At 42.5% G+C, this 16,991-nt stretch overlaps 1 protein-coding gene across 1 annotated transcript in view; it reads left to right on the forward strand.

Moving 5' to 3' along the window:
* Nucleotides 1-13,787, forward strand: part of PCDHAC2 (protocadherin alpha subfamily C, 2) — a 50,532-nt gene extending 36,745 nt beyond the window's left edge. Inside the window, exon 6 of the mRNA XM_031065302.1 lies at nucleotides 11,637-13,787. Coding sequence (XP_030921162.1) covers nucleotides 11,637-11,947 — 311 coding nt within the window. The 3' untranslated portion in view covers nucleotides 11,948-13,787. The remainder of the gene's footprint in view (nucleotides 1-11,636) is intronic.
* Nucleotides 13,788-16,991: the final 3,204 nt, after the last annotated feature.

The raw sequence follows: 16,991 nt of genomic DNA on the forward strand, positions 1-16,991 counted from the left end.
ATGTCTTCAGTTTTACAGCCCCATTTTGTGGAAGGTATTACAGTGACAGATGTCTTTTAGGGCAGGTTGCTGGCTAACAGAGAATCAAAATAGACATTGGTTAGTATTTGGTTAATTGGCTTTCAGAGGAGGAGAAGTTTGCAGAGGTTTAGTGATAAACTAGTCAAAGTAGGTCAGCTAAAGGATTTGTAGGTCTAAATGAATTTTATATACCTGTATGGTAGAGTTTACTTTTAATATTATGAAATCAGTTGGGGATAACAAAATCAAACTAAATTAAACATTAATAGTACCCTTTCTTCCCCTTCATAGATAGAGAAAAGGTCAGTTTCAGGTTTCATCTATAAAATACTGGTAAATTTATCCCTTTATATGAGATCAGAGCCAGAGGGAGCCAGGGAACAGGTATCAACTCTGAGGTTCAGAGCCATCTCCAGCCTCTGAGAGACAAGGAACTGCATTTTCCACTGTCTGAAGCTTTGTGTGTTTGGGGGTTTTTAAAAGAATATCCAAACAGAAAGCTTTACCCTGCAATCCTCTGGCCTGGAGATTGCAATGGTTTGGGCTACTGGGGTGACAGCCCAAGAGGAATGGTTGAAGTCTGTAAGTTAAACAGAGATGATGAAGAAAGTAAGAAAAAAATATCTCTAAGACCATTTCTCATGTGTCCCTGCTCCATTACTATTCTGTCCTTTCTAAATGGTGAATCTCACACATTCATTCATGTTTAAAATAGATGCCTCCAAGAGCACTGACAAAAATGTGTCTCTTTTTATTTCACTACCACTTCGAGCACCCAATTAGTTGGTTAAAATTAGATTCTGCCTTGAAAGGCTAAAATTGATGCTTCAAGTTTCCATAGTTACTGTCTTTCTATTAATTGTGCTCAGTTAAATGGAGGGGATTCTCTCTTGCTCACCCCGCTGGGTTCTGGGAGCTGTGCTGGACTTTTTGTGCACCTGCAGCAATGGGGGCTGTGCTCAGGTAAGGTACCTGTGGAAGGTGTAAGAGCTGTAAAGAGCTGGTAATTTATTTCAGAGCTGTTCAGAGCTGTAAAGGTTCATAACTGTTAAAGTTTTGTTGAGGGAAAGCAGGAGGCAGGGACAGAATTGAAGTCAATTCTCTTAGCAGTGTTCACTCCCCAGATGGACACAAACAAAACCAATCTAAGCCTTGTCCAGGAAAACATATAATCACAAAATCATGGAATGTCCTGGCTTGGAAAAGACCTTAAAGATCTTGTTTCCACCCCCTGTCATGGGCAGGGACACCTTCCCCAATCCCAGGCTGTTCCGGGCTCCATCCAACCTGGCCTTGGACACTCCAGGGATCCAGGGGCAGCCACAGCTTCTCTGGGCGCCCTGTGCCAGGGCCTGCCCACCCTCCCAGTAAAAGATTTTTTCCTAATATCTGATCTAAACCTATTCTCTGTCAATTTGAAGCCATTCCCCTTGTCCTGCCACTCGATGCCCTTGTAAACAGAAATCCAATGCTCAAACATTTAATCCTGCCTTCCCTTTAGGAAAATTTTCCTTCTTTGGGGATTAATCACAGCCAGGCTTTGAGAGAGGCACTGGGGCTGTGGACAGGAGCCCAGGTGGATCCTGTGTCACCCCATAGAGGCACAGTGGCCTCCAGTGGCAGGAGATGCCTGCAGAGGATGCACGTCTGTGCTTTGGCTTCAGTTCAGCAGCTCAGGGAGCCAGGGCAGGAGGGGGCTGGCTGCCTGCAGGGCACTGTTACAGCTCCAGCAGCAGCCAGGAAATGCTTCCTCCTTTTCACCTTCACAGCAGGATTTATGATGCTCGGTGAGCCTGTTGTCTCTCTCATAAAAGAGCTTGTATGGTAGAATAAAATTATTTTTTGTATTTAAATTTGACAGAAGACAGTAACAAGAATTGGCTTTCCATAATGTACATTAAGCAGTGTACAGACATGTTCTGTCCTCCCGACATTCAGGGCTTTGTCTTCTGCGGTGACTTTTGCTCTCTTTACAATATTTCATGTCCTTATATAACAGAGGCAAACCCCACCCACAGCAGCAGCCTCCTGAAAATGGTTAGAGTGACACCCCCACTCCTGGTCACATACAAAAGATGTGAGCCACAAAGCTCAAAAATTTTTAAATTTCTCACTCAAAGTCCACCTTTTTGGGATGTTTTGCCTAAAATCAGCCTTCAGCAGAGGTCTGGGTAGCTGCTTGCTGCTCTAGTCTTTCAGTTTAGGGCATTTGAGGACATTTAATTAGGACATTTAGGCTGCACAGCACCTGGTTTGCCATGAAAGCAAAGAAAAGCATTTCCTTTGTGGTATTGAGACCAACCCACCACAGATCTTCAGGGGAACATTGTCCTCAGCCACTGCCCACACCCTTCCCAGGTACTGAAGGGCAGAGCAGTCCCCCCAGCTCCAATTTCAATTTTCCTGCACTATTCAGTGCTTTTACCTTACTGTGTGCATTAAAACAAGGGCAGAATGGCTGGTGCTGTCTGCCCACACTGTATTAAAAACACATTTATAAGATTAAAATAATTTGGGCTTTTTTTGTTTGGTTGGTTTGGGTTTGGATTTTTTTGGGGGGAGGGGTGGGGGGAAGGGATCTGTTTTCAGCTGTGAACTCTTAAAAACAGACACTGTGAGCTTGCAGAAATGGGAAATACCCCCTCCAAAAATACTTTTTCATATATTGCAGGAGTAATGTCTCTCTAATCCCCTCTTCAAGCAACACAAACATTCAGTGCTGCATCCCCCAGGACCAACATTTGATTAGAGCTCAAAAGATGATAAGGAGCATCCTGGATGTGTGCACATGCAGTCTCAGGGAGGCAGCAGATTAACCCTCAGTTTGGGGAGGAAAGGGGTTAAATTCTAGTAGAAGGATATTACCTGAAAAAGTTGATATTTTTATGGGAAGAAAAGTGGTTTTTAGCCAAAGAAGAATGAGAGGAGCTGCAGACCCCGTGCTCTGTTTGCTCCTTCAGCAGCTGCAGGAAGCCATTTACCCTGGGCTGTGCTCTGGCACCAGCAGGCTGTGGAAGCCAGCAAATCAAATTATGCTTTCACATATCTCAGAATATGCTGGCAGAGCTATTAGATAGCTGAGACGATTCCTTTAATACACAGCCATGTAAGATTGGTTTTTATAGTGAGGTAAATAATCTCAATTTAAATTAATTGTCAGTGTCAGCGTGGACAGTAACCTGAGAGTGAGCTGGAAGTGACCTCTGTGCCTGGATGTTGGAGCAGTGGGGGGTTACAAATCTCCCACAACATTTGTGCTATAATTACCCTGATTAATGATACTGCCTTTAAACCCAAGCACTGGATTAAGGCTGCAGGCTCCTGGTGGGGAGAAGTTTCCATTTTGTTCATTCCTCCAAATTCATTAATGCAGAACAGGTCAAAGAGATGGGAGGGCAGACAGTGAGAATTATTTGGGTTTCTGTTTAATACTCCAATTTGAGGAAGTCATTAGTGATGTTTGGGATTATTTGGCAAAGTGTTAGTTAAACTGGTTCAATTTTGTTCTGATTGAATAGTGTTTTTGTCTTTCAGTTCTATTTCTGTCATTTTATCATGCTGATGATGGATTTTTATTCACTTTCTCTTTTTTTTTGTGGGTTTGCATTTTTGGTTTGTTTTGTTTTTCGGAAAAAAAAAAAAGAGAAAGATTAAATGGGCTTTTTAATCCCAAAAAGGCTTAAGGATGATCAGTGAAGCCAGAATGTCCACAGAGATCCTCCAAATGACACAGAGAGGGTTTTTCAGTGCACGCTGTTTGCATTGGATGTGCTGTTTCAGACTCTTTATCGTGGTGAATATTCATTAAGCCTGCCAGAGGCAGGAGCTGCAGTCAGTACAGCATCAGCAGAGGAGGCAGGGAAGAGAGAAATCAGGTTAATGACTAGCTTTCCCTGCAATTTGCTTCCTGCTTATTGCCTGATCTCAGTTTTAAACAAATTCATTTAATTAATGTGTTTTGCTACTTTGACCTGCGGACAGAAGGGGCTGTGATTAATGATGGAGTGTTCTGAGTCTTACAGTAGATTCAGCCTTCATGCTCTCCTGTCTAGAAAAGAGCATTGAAAAATATTTCCTTTAAATTTAATTTTGATTGAAAGCTTTTATATTTTCTTATTCCATGAGCTACCAAGTTTTCTAAAGACAGGGACAAAGTGGGGAGGGATGGAACAGAGTGCAAACAAGCTGCTGTCTTGGCTGAGCATGTCACACAGTCAAAGATGTCTCTGCAGGGAGACAGAGCTGCACAGAAATGTTTTCCTCTTCTCCCCCTTGAGCAGGGGCACATCTGTTCTAACATGAGTTAGCCTCTTCTGACAAAGGCTCCTTGAGAAAGCAGCAGAGCCATAGGAGGTGGAGAGGTTGTTCATGACACTCAGGATACATGGGCAGCTCCCATCATGGGAAGTGAGCACCACCTGTTCTCAGTAAACAGCAGATTGGAGCTCTGGGGCTGTGCAGGGTCAGGGGAAAACCATGTGGCCTCCCCAAAAGCGAGAAAAATGTCAGTGAGATAGAAACTGCAGGCCTGATGGAATAGCCCAGACCTGATGGGATATTGATACCTGGGCTGAGTGATGATATGTTCTGTGAGCAGACATTTTGTCCCAAATGTATGAGACATCTCAATTTCAGACTGTTTGTACCCATCGCTCGGCATTATCTCTCAGCTTGGATGGTTTTACAGGCTGGGGAAAGCCAGCCCTTCCATTGAGTGAATTTGCAAATTCCACATCTGAAAGACAGCACCTTAAATCTCAGTGACAGACCTGTACTTCAGGGTTCTGCACCAGAGCTTCTGAGCTGTACTGGGGCATTGCTGTCATAACTAAAATGTGGCCTTTGAAGGGGTGGAACTGGAGTAACCTTAAGAACATAAGGCTGTGCTCTCTCAGGCATTTTTGGACAGAAGATGCCAATGCCTACCTAAGTGAAAATCCTATGAAAAGATTAGGGCTGGGGAAGTTGCAAACAGTTGCACAGGATTTTTTTGTGGCTGCCTCTGTTAAAGAGATTAGTTTCAAACTTCTTCTTTTTTCCAAAATGCTCTGGCATGGTCATTAGTGCAACACCCACTGAGCCGTGGTGCTGCTTACCTGGCTCGTGAGGATAGAATTCAGCTCCTTTTTTCCTAGCTACCCAAAAGTTAGCTGTCTCCAGCAGAGAGAGGAGAGGAACAGAGAAAATTTGGATTTTTTTCAACGGAATCATTTAGGTTGGAAAACACCTCCAAGACCATCATGTCCAAACTTTGACTGATCACCACCTTGTCAGCCACACCGGAGCACTGAGTGCCATCTCCAGTCATTTCTTGAACGCTACCAGGAGCGGTGACTCCACCACCTCTCTGAGCAGTTCCTCCCAATGCTTGACTTCCCTTTCTGGGAAGAAATTCTTCCTAATGTCCAACCTGAATCTCTCCTGGTGCAGCTTGATGTCCTCTTGTCCTGCCACTGAGAGAAGAGGCTGATCCCCACCTGGCTACAACCTCCTGTCAGGGAGATGTAGAAAGCAAGAAAGGCTCCAAAGAGAGTGATAAGGATTCAATACCTCAATACTAATTTAATACTTCTTAAACCAAGCATTTAAACCAGGTGGTTTGTTAATAGACTGCAGCATGAATTAAATTAGACATGGTAGATTGGATGCCTACATTTCTGGTGTCTGGATTTAAGAAAGGGGTGTTTAAGTCTCTAAGAAAAGGAAATGTAGGTACCTACAGTTACTACAGGTTGAATTTTAGGGACTTAGTTCTTTGTTGGTGTCCAGGCTTCCTGCACAGAGCAGGGGAACCTCTGAAAAAGCTGTGTGCTGAGAGCAGGACTGCCTGGAGCATGCAGGTGAGGATCAGTGAGGGGACACAGCTCACCTGCAGCCTGCTTCCTTTCTGGAATCTTGGACACTGTGACTTCCACATTGAATTCTGAAATAGTTTGGGTTGGAAGGGACCTTAAAGCTCATCCTGTCCCAGCCCTCCCACTGTCCCAGGCTGCTCCAAGCCCTGTCCAGCCTGACCTTGGACACTGCCAGGGATCCAGGGGCAGCCACAGCTTTTCCAGGCAGAGATGACCCTCTATATCTGACACTGTGTAGGAAATCAGGTGTTCCAGAGCAATTAGAGCTTGTTGAAGCAGTGCCTGTTGACCGAGGTTTTTATGGTTTGAAGTCCTGTGAGGGGCAGAGGACTGCAATACACGACCATTAAATGCCTCTGGAAGAGAAAAAGCATTAGCTCTGCACCATACCCAGTTCCCTCCAGCTTTCACATAGGTGATTTGAGGATATGGAGGTTTTTTTCTCTGTAAGTTTGCCTGTGCACTTCAGACAGCAGTCACGGGATGGAAAAAGAAGTATTTTGAAAGACAGCCTAGAAGTCCTTTCATGCCAGCTAAATATGTGACCTACTCAACTGCAGAGTCTCTGCTGCTCTGGCTTCCATTTAAAGTCTACTGAGACATTTGTATTTCGGTGAGAGTAGGAAAGGGATGGGGTGAAAAGTTCATCTCCCATTTTAGCTTGCAGACACACAGGCAAAGAAGCATCAGGACCTGCAGGTGCAGCCTAGATTTTGGGTTCTGCTGCATGCAAGCATTTAAAAATTTAATTATTTGGTCATTGAACATGAAGTCTAAAGCATTCCTTGAGAATAAAAGAAAAAGTTCAAAGTAATCCCAAAAAATTACCCCAGGAAATGACCAGACTCTGAGCTTTTATGTATGAACTCAGGCAACCCCCCTCTCTAGCTGTAGGAAGAAAAGAAGTGTAATGTTTTAAATTAAGTGTTATAAATATAACCAGGGGGTTTGTTTAGATTTTCCTCTAAGTTTAATAAACAAATTTGAAGCACTCAATTAAAGATGCAGAAAATATGCAAAAGAAGTACAACTAATCCCATTAAATGTAAAATGACACATAAATAGAAAGCTTTTGTTGTTGAATCCCTACTGATAAGAAACAGAAGAGATATTTAAGGAAGCCTTGGAATCTAGGTAGTAAATGACATTTATCCTTGATCTGAAATGCCTCAACATACGACTTTGTCAGTGCAGCTGAACTGTGACCTTCCAGCCTGCCAATACAGATAAACACACACGTTCTCAGGTAAATCATGCAGAAGAGACATTTCCTGAGGACTGGAGAAGCCCCACTTGTAGGAAATTATGGTTATTAACTCATTAGATTCTCTGTGTCTGTCTTTTTGTATTCAAGCTCTCCACACAGCTGTAAGGATAATTAGTTTTCTTGGATTAGTGAGTATTAAGGAGTATTAAAATGCTTAGTTCATATGGACAACAAACATATTCAGAGGATGGGACAAAACCAGACATAGGTGCAGGCAAACCCCACAGTCTGAGAGAATCCTGATTCCAGGGTAGGTGGGATGGATTTCTTGTGTTTGGATGATGAAGTCAGATGTTTTTGTGGCAAATGTTACTGACTTCATCTGGTGAGTTGATTTGCCAAATCAGAAGCAGATTAAAGGGTTGTTTTCCTGCTCTGAATTAGATTTCAGTAGTACAGATGTGGATGTGCACCCCATTAGTCTGGCAAGAGGTTTTATACAAGAGATTCTTTGCCTCAGGGATACCCTGGATTCTTGCATGTTACTGAATTTGTGTGGTCAAATGGATTACATCAAGTCACTGTCATTGTCCCATGGCCTCTGTTCAGCCTCAAAAGTTGATCAGAGGAGTGGAGCACCTGTCCAGGAGAGGCTGAGAGAATTGGGATTGTTCAGCCTGGAGAAAAGAAGCTTCATGATGGGTTTTCTCTTTGAGCTAGGTCTTATGAGCTCTTAGAGGATCTATCATACATGAGATAGCCTAGCTACTGCAAATGGTATAGAATTAGTAGGAGGACTTCTGAGGTAGTGTTGGAAACAGAAAAGTTTTAATAAAAGGCAAAATAACAAAATTCTTGTAGAGAAAACTTGAGCTTGGGGCAAGAGGTTCTTGCTCTTGCTAAAACACTACACAAAAGTGATTATTTCCTTTGTTCTCTTCTTTTTCTAGTGAATTATTTAGGTGGGACTTTTTGGCTTCTGTCTAATTGGGTAGCCTTAGGTTTGAGGTGAATTCTTAAAGGTCTTATGAGGTGTCTTTTTTACCAAATTGAAGAAAGAAACTGCTGGGCTTTTTTCCTTTTTAAGGAGACAAAGGATAATTTGGTCACTCCATCAACAGGGGGCACATTCCTACACTTCAGGGTGACCTTACTGCCTCTCCCAGTCCCTGAGAGACTGGTGGAGAGAGACTATTTAAAAGGGCCTGGAGTGACAGGACAAGGGGAATGGTTTCAAACCCACACAGGGAAGGTTTAGATCAGTTATTAGGAAGAATACAAGGTAAGTGTATGAAGCCCTGGCTCAGGCCGCCCAGAGAAGCTGTGGCTGCCCCATCCCTGGAAGTATTTAAAGCCAGGTTGGACAGCACTTGGAGCCACCTAGCCTAGAGGAAGGTGTCCCTGCCCATGGCAGGGGGTTGGAACTGGGTGAGATTTGGGGTCCCTTCCAACACAGGCCATTCTATCATTTTATGTTTCTATGCTCATCCCAAAGTGGCCCAGCCATGCACTGCAGCTCCAGCTGTGCTCTGGTGGCCCTGCAGCTCACAGAGTTCTCACCCTCTACTCTTCAAAGCAATTTTTCTACTGTTCTTTTGCTACAGGGTTCTTCCCAGCCAGGGCAAGGGTGGGTCAAACATGATTTGAGGTCACCTTCAGCTGTCTTTTTCCTGCCAGGAACAGAAAAAGAGCATTGGGTCTGGGCCAGTGTTTGGAATGCATATTGTGTGGGTTTGCTGGGAGAAAGAGAGGATTTATTTGTCAAATAAATCCTTAATTTATTATGTGCAATAGGAAAGCTCACATTTTTGTATTGCAGCAGAAGGACAATTGATTAATAATTTGGAAAAAGGCCAAGACACATTTTCCACCTTTGTAATTTGTCATCTCAGAGAAAGAAAAGTGATATAAAAGGTACCTGAACAAAACAATTTATTAAACAGAAATGAAAGCTGGTTCATATTAATGCGTTTATTATGAAAGGCCTTTCTAGGACACTGTTGTTACTTACAGGAAACATGTAAAAAATCTGAAGCTGATACTTAGGACCATAGGAAATGTACAGAAAAGCTACCACTGATAAAATGGAGGAGCTCTTCCATTAATAATAACATCAGAAAAGCTATATGAGACTCGAGAGGTTAAGGTCATTAAAGCAACGTCAGCAGCTCCTAGAAAGAACATAAAGTCAAAGCTCCTTCATCATTAAATACAATCTTAGGGGGAAAAGAAGTGTACAGTGTCTTCTAGTTCTTGATTAAATATCACATTGTAAAAGCAGCATTGTAAAATGGAGCTTCAGAGACGCCAAAGATTTCATGTGCCAAAACCTCTTATTCTGATGGGTTCAGAGATGGTTCTGATGTGTTTTGTACACACATTCCTTGGGCTTTGTAACATGGACCTGCTGCATCACTATAGAAAAGCTTGAAAAAGGAATCCTGCTTCCCAGCCTTGTTTTGCTGCCAGGCAGGAGAAAGGTTGTCAGGCAGCAAAATATGTCTTTTCAGCTTTTGAACCTAAAATCAGAGCCTTATGTCTGCATGCACCACACAGCATTTATTTCATAAAATAGAAAATTGTACAAACAACATAACAGAAGATGAAGAATTGTTAAAGAATAAGAAATACAAGAGCTGCTGAAGTTAATACAGCATTCTACAGCTGCAGGGGTACAGAGCAGCCAGTACCAGATGTTTGCTGGCAGAACATTGGGGATCACCCTCTAGAATGTCTCTGCTTTGTTTTCTCTTCCTGCCCTCTTTAACCTGCAGGAGACGTTGGACTTCTTGGTTTCTTCTCCCCCATCCAGGGTCCTCATTTCCTCTTCCAAGGGACATGGAATCCCTCTGAAATGGTTTTCCATCATGGTTCCCCCTCCTTCTTTACCCCAAACATCTTTGTCTCTTCAGCTGGACAGCTCTGATACATGATGCTGAGATTTAATCAGATCAGTGGTGTTGGAATTGTTTGTGTGGCTTTGTGGATTTGTGTGTGGCTAGGAGTGTTACAAGGGTGAGAGTCCCATGTTTTGTTACTGAACTTTTAGAAAGTTCTCATCTGATTTGAGGGCTTTAGCATCAGAGCATAAACACTGAGTTTCCCCCTCATCACAGTTGTTAAAACACTTACCATGATACATTAAAATAGATATGCTGTTCCTATTCAAAATTGGCAGTTATGTAAATTACAACAAATGTTCGAAGTATAAAAGGAAAGAAAACAACCAAGTCTTAAGGCTTTCACAGGAAAACCTAATTCTGTAGCATTTTATTTTGCTAGAAATTTGTCCTTGTCAGAGCAACATAGGCAAACATTTCAATCTGATTAACTCCATCTAATCAAAATAATGGAAACAAAATTAAAACTGACTTCATCCTGCAAGCCTAAAACTGGGGATAGAACTTACTTTATATTTGCCTGTATAAAATACTGTGATCTAGAGAGGATATCAGGGTATTCTATGATTCTGTGAAGACCATGAATATTTCTGAGACCAGACTGTGCACCCTGATGGAAGTAATCCTGCAGTAGCTCTGCCCAGGCAATTCAGTTTATTCTGCTTTTGCTCTGTGTCTGCTGCTCGGCCACTTTGCATCCATAGCTACACACAAACACGCATGCTCAGGTTCCTCTCTGGGATGCACCAGCTCAGAGTCACACAGTGTGTCAGCTTGGAAGGGACCACAGCACTCATCTGGTCCAACCTCCCTGTTCAAGCAGAGCACACAGCACAGGATTGCATCCAGATGGTTCTGGAATATCTCCAGTGAGGGGAACCCCACAACCTCTCTGGGCAATCTGTTCAGAGCATGGTCACTGCACAGGAAAGAAGTTCTTCCTCATGTTCAGGTGGAACTTCCTGGGCATCCATTCTTGTCCCCTCTTGTCCTAATCCATTCCTGTTCCCTCTTGTCCTGATCCATTCCTGTCCCCGCTTGTCCTGATCCATTCCTGTCCCCTCTTGTCCTGATCCATTCCTGTTCCCTCTTGTCCTGATCCATTCCTGTCCCCTCCTGTCCTGCTGCTCAGCACCACCGAGCCAAGCTTGGCTCCGTTCCAGCCTTTTGACACTCTCCCTTCTTTCCCTGCACGAGGATTCCTGGACACATCCATCACAGGATGGTTTGCTAAAACGCCCACCTGGATGTGCACAATGCCAAGGCTGTCACCCCCTGCCCTGGCCACTCTTCTAACACTGTCCCAAGAGGCTCAACACCCTCAAACACACCCTTCTGCCATGCAATGTGCTCGTGTTTTCTGCTGTAAAACACTTCAGTGGGCTGCATCACAGTGAACTCTTACTTAAAACACTTCAAATCCAAAAGAACAAAATGCAATCCAGAGCCTGTTGCACCCAGGAGCACGAGGAGAGGGTCAGTGCATGCAAACACTGAGCGGACTGGACAAGAACCAGTGGCTAACGCCCAGATGAGCAGCCAGGCAAACGAGAGTCACTGTAGGCTGAAGCCTTTCAAACAGAGAGCTGCTGCTCACTGAGTGCCTGTGTTTAAAGATGCTTTAAGCTTTTCTTGCTGTTTTGACTTTTTCAGAACCTGAGGCGGGAGAGGTGTCCCCCCCAGTGGGAGCTGGTGTGAACAGCAACAGCTGGACCTTTAAATTCGGACCGGGCAATTCCAAACAAGGTGGTCCTGGTGAGTTGCCAGACAAATTCATTATCCCAGGATCTCCTGCAATCATCTCCATCCGGCAGGAGCCACCCAACAGCCAAATTGACAAAAGTGACTTCATAACCTTTGGCAAGAAAGAAGAGACCAAGAAAAAGAAGAAAAAGAAGAAGGGAAACAAGACTCAGGAGAAAAAAGAAAAGGGCAACAGCACCACTGAGAACAGTGACCAGTGAGGGAGTTATACTGAAAAAACCCTCTTAGCCAGTTTTTGTAATAATGGCAGATTTCTCCTATGTAGCAAATCCCAACTTCTTCCTATTGTTAACAAATTTCCTGTATGTACAGACTTGAGAAAATCAGCAGGAAATTCAGTGTCTGTCTAAATTGCTTAACAGGTTTTGTCTTAAAAGCTTTATTAAGTCTGGTGTTAACTCTTTTTCTCCACTCTGGCTTGTTTTCAGAATCTAAAAAGCAGACACAAGTTTCCTTTCTCCTACGCCGAAAAGGAGAATCTTCACAGTACAGCCAGTGAGAGGTTGGACTCTGCACTGTGGTTCCTGTGCTCCTGTCTTGATGACACTTACAGGACAGGTTTAAAAGTTTTAATGTTGTGCACCCTCTATCTGATTGGAAATATTTGTGTGCAGATGTCAGCTAGGTGATATGAGATCAGATTATAAAATGCAAGAAGAGCTGGTAAATATGCAACAGAGGAAACACCTAATGAACACAAATGTTCAAAGATGTTCAGGCTGGGGAGAAAATGTCTGAAAGAGAGATGAGCAGACTTATCAAATCCTGAGAAGTCACTGTGTGGAAATACTGACTCCTATACATGACGTATTGTACACACTGCTTCAAATGAAACCTCACATTTACAGCTCTTTAAGACACCATAAATTCTATCTCTATACCAAGCAAGCCATTGGAAAAATTGTCCCTTAAAGCCCTGCATTACCCTGGTAAGGCTAGCCCTCAGAGAGTAACAAGGGCTGGGCTGACATCCCAGGAATGTAACTGTGATGCTCTGTGTCCCTATTTCCACATTATTTTGCACATTATGTCTCTGAAAAGGTCAGAGTTTTTCCACGACACTTATGCAAACGAGAGAAAAAAAGTAACATTAACTATGCTATTTGTTATTTGAGATATTTATTTATAAAGAAATATAGCTGTAAATGTTAAAGAAATATGATGCCCTTTAACCCAAACAGAAGTCAATCTAGAGCCATTATAAATTACAATTGCTGCTATTAAAGTGCTTTAGAAAAATTGCCTGAACCATCTGTATTATATCGGCCACTTGCCAATCACAGCTTTATTCTGTCGGGTGACTTGGGGGCTGCCTCTTGCATGTGTTAATAAATACAAGAATATCTTCTCTTTCTTTTTTGCATTATTCTGCACTTTGAATACACCTTTGCAAACAAACTGTCCTAATATGAAGAAGCAGAAGCAAACTCCTCACACAGATGGATTTACTAACCTGCTAGCTCTGTGCAGTACCTTGGTGTGACCTCCCACACGACCTTTTCTGATTTTAGTTTTACTTTTCTATGAGATTATGAATTCCTGACCCTACTAACACTCCTTATGTAAAATTCAAGTACTGTATGTATGCTGTATGCTCTTATAAGAATCCTGAAATATTTATTCTGTGCTTGTGTATGTGAATGTCAATGCAACTATTATTAGAGTGGACTTTAAGCTTTACTGTTGAATGTAAATTCATTATTTCTTTTTTGTACACTTGTGGAAAAGTGGAGTAGTGTTAATTTTTTAAGCCACTGTTGATTATCAGTTTTTTTTTGTGTATGAAACACAAGTAAAATATCTTTCTTAAACCAAGCCATGCATGCATTTTGGGATTTATTGGTAAGAATCTGTGAAGCTGAAGTTCTGTGAATTACTAAACCTAAGGGTATAAATGGAGTATTGAATGTGGTTGAGGATGTTGATTTAAAACCAATACATGTATTTTTAAATAGAATATGGCTGATGAGGGAATTCCAAGGAGTTTTCTACATTATTGTACATTCACAGAATAAAGCTCAAGTGTTGTGTTAATTGGAACTGTGTAAGAAACTACATAGCTCTGAAATTTCCAAAGGCCCTTTAATCTAGGATCAAAGAGAACAACTGGATTTCTTGAGACATGTCCTGGATGTTTTAAGTTTCCAAACTGCTGACAGTTCAGAATAGAACAATTCCTATTCATTTTTAAGAACCTGCAGCAAATCTTAAAACATCACAGCAAAGCTCTAATAAAAGAATTCATATCTCAAAGCATGAACCACCAATGGCCTCATGTGGTCTATTTAGAGTCTTCTTTTGTTACCAGTCTTGTTTTACTGGCAATAAAAAGGTGCTACTTGAGAAAGAGAATCCTTGATTCACTTTTAAAGGCTAGACAAGAGGAAAAAAAAACTTAAGCTTTGGGGAGGCAACTGTTCTTTTATGCAAATGTGCTATGCAAGTACATTTAGGTGTTTATTTTTATTTGGTGACTAATCCAACAGCTCCCAAAACGTTCATCAACTGTAGTTACAGTGGTAGCTTAAACACACAGAAGAATACTCTTGTTATGTATTCATCATAAAATAGCTCTCTTAATGCCTCTGGCAAAAATTCAGGACAAAGATTTAATTCTTACAGGAATCTTCTACACTTGATTATTTTTAGATTTTAATTGAATATTGGTTTTTCTTTTGAGTGCTTGCATTTTCCCCTATGCAAGCCAGTCTGACTCATTCATTTTTCATCAGTGGCCATACACAGCTGGTTTTCCAAGGCTTGCATCTATTAAAACGAACCAAGAGCTGCAGCATGTCTCAAATTTGCTGGTTTTAACACAAAATTACATTTACCAATGCTGCCTTTATTGCAGGTGCTTACTGCAGGGGGACTGTATGCTTGAGTGCCTGGGGAGACAAAACATAATCTGAAGATAATCATTCCAGCATGATTACCAATGATGATAATCATTCCAGTCTGGAGAGCTGATAGAACAGAGAAAAAAACTCTCACAGGAGAGGAGGAGCTCTTGCTGGATTTGTTTCAAAAGAGGCTGGGATGCACCAGGAGAATATACATCCCACACAATCACTGTGTTGTCTGAATACTGAATCAGGCACCTCACTAGATTTTATAAAGATTTTTCCATATTTGGACCCTCTGGGACAACTAGAATGCTGAGATGTCTACAGTGAAATTTGGCTATTTCATAACTAATGTACAAATGATACCATTGACATCCTTATTTTGGGTGTCCAGGAGGAGAAACCCTTGACAGGAAGTATGGTTGGAGGACCAGGGGTAGGTGGGGGCAGGATCTGCACATCCCACCACAGTTTGGGGGTTACTGTTTTAACACCACACAACAATGCAAATTGAGAACCAGAGGTGGCCAATAACAACACAAATTAGGAAAAAAAAATTCTTTAATCCTCCTGCTGACAATGAAATGAGCATGACAAAATACACTGCAGAGTTTGCTAACAAGGAAATTATAGTTTTGGGGCTTTTTACCGCTTGAACATTTATGTCTTTCAGAATCCATATATACTCTCTGTGAGCATATTGTCTTTGGAAGTCTGGTTTCTATGCATACAAGATCAATGATGAAAACTACTGGGCTTTTATAACAATAAACCTGAGCTATGTTGTATATTAATTACATCCTGTCATTAAAAAAAAATCTCATTTTACATTAGGCCTCTAAGACTTGGTCTTGTGCAGTTTCTTTCTGCTCAGCCCATGGGTCATTGCACATCATATGAGGGGATCTCATTAAAAGTTTTCCAATCATCTCACATCAGGGGAAGAATACAGAACCCCAAATGCCATTCCCAAATTTCACATATGAAGATCAGTCATGAAATTAATTGCAGGTACTTTTGATACCTTTTAGAATCATCTTTCATTTCTGCTTCTACTTCACTCATTCAAGACCTGCTTGTGTCAACAACTGGATAAAATAAACCAGGTACAATTTTCCTTCCAAACCCAATTCTCCCCTCGCAGCAGTTTTGTAGATCTTGTGTAAAACAAATATTAAAGAAGGAGCTGAACCATTTCCCTCATTTGAGTCCTAAAGAATGAACAGGGTCCTCAGTTTTGCTGTTATTTGATTGCTTAGAAACTACTGACTGTTCCTTGACTACAAACACCTTTTTAAGATAGTGCCAAGAGCCCTGTGTTCTGTTAAGGCTCCTGTAAATATGCAGAAGTATAAAAGTTTAATCAAAAGTTTGGCTTTGGTGAGTGAGTGTACCCTGAAGTCCTTTCTTCCTCTACAAGTCTGTGAAGGAGAAAAGAGTGAACAGCTGACAATGTTTTGGTAGCACACACAGCTGAACCTGCATGAAGCAAATAGCTGCTCTGGAAGCAGAGCTGAGGGCTCCAAGCACAGCAATAATAAATCCTGGATGGGAAGGGCTTCCTGTGGTGGTTGGAATCAGAATTAGGCTCACATATGCCTGGGTGGCTTGGCTGCACCAAAACTGAACAGTCAGAGAATGCAGAGCACAGCTCTGACAGAATAAATGCTTTAGCACATTGGACTGACCTTGTGCAGCTTTAACCAGCATGCTATGGAATCAGTAGTGATGGCATATACATTAATTTTCCATTAGCTCTGGATAGGGGGATGCTGCGCTCTCTGCTCTCCTGGGTTCATTCTGCTCTCTGTGGATCCCCAGGCGGATCCCTGGAGGATCCAGTGCCACTGCTCTGCCTTTGCAGGGTGGGAGTTGTGGGTATCCAAGTATTTACAGAGACAAACCTGTCCTGAGCTCATCCCAAAATGTGGCCACCAAGGGAGGGGATTGTGCCCCACCTGCAGAGCTGCCCCAGCCCTGGCAGGAGCTGGAGCTGCTGCAGCCAGGCCAGAGGAGGCTCCAGGATGAGCAGAGGGATGGAGCAGCTCTGCTGGCAGGAAAGGCTGGCACAGCTGCCATTGTTCACCTGCACAGGAGAAGTTTTGGGGGGACCTCAGTGCGGCCTTGCAGGGCCTGAAGGGAGCTGGCAAGAAAGATAGAGAGAGACAATTGACAAGGGCCTGGAGGGACAGGATGAGGGAAATGGCTTCAAACTAAGAGATTGTCAGTTTAGATTATATGTTAGAGAAAAATCTTTCCCTGTGAGGGTGGGGAGGGCCTGGCACAGGCTGGATGGGATCTGGAGCAATCTGGTCTGGTGGAATGTGTCCCTGCCTGTAACAAAGGGGTGGAAGTAGATCATACTTAAGGTCCCTTCCAACCTGAACCATTCTATGAT

Source organism: Geospiza fortis, unplaced genomic scaffold (assembly GCF_000277835.1).
Source record: "Geospiza fortis unplaced genomic scaffold, GeoFor_1.0 scaffold1044, whole genome shotgun sequence".
Taxonomy (NCBI): domain Eukaryota; kingdom Metazoa; phylum Chordata; class Aves; order Passeriformes; family Thraupidae; genus Geospiza; species Geospiza fortis.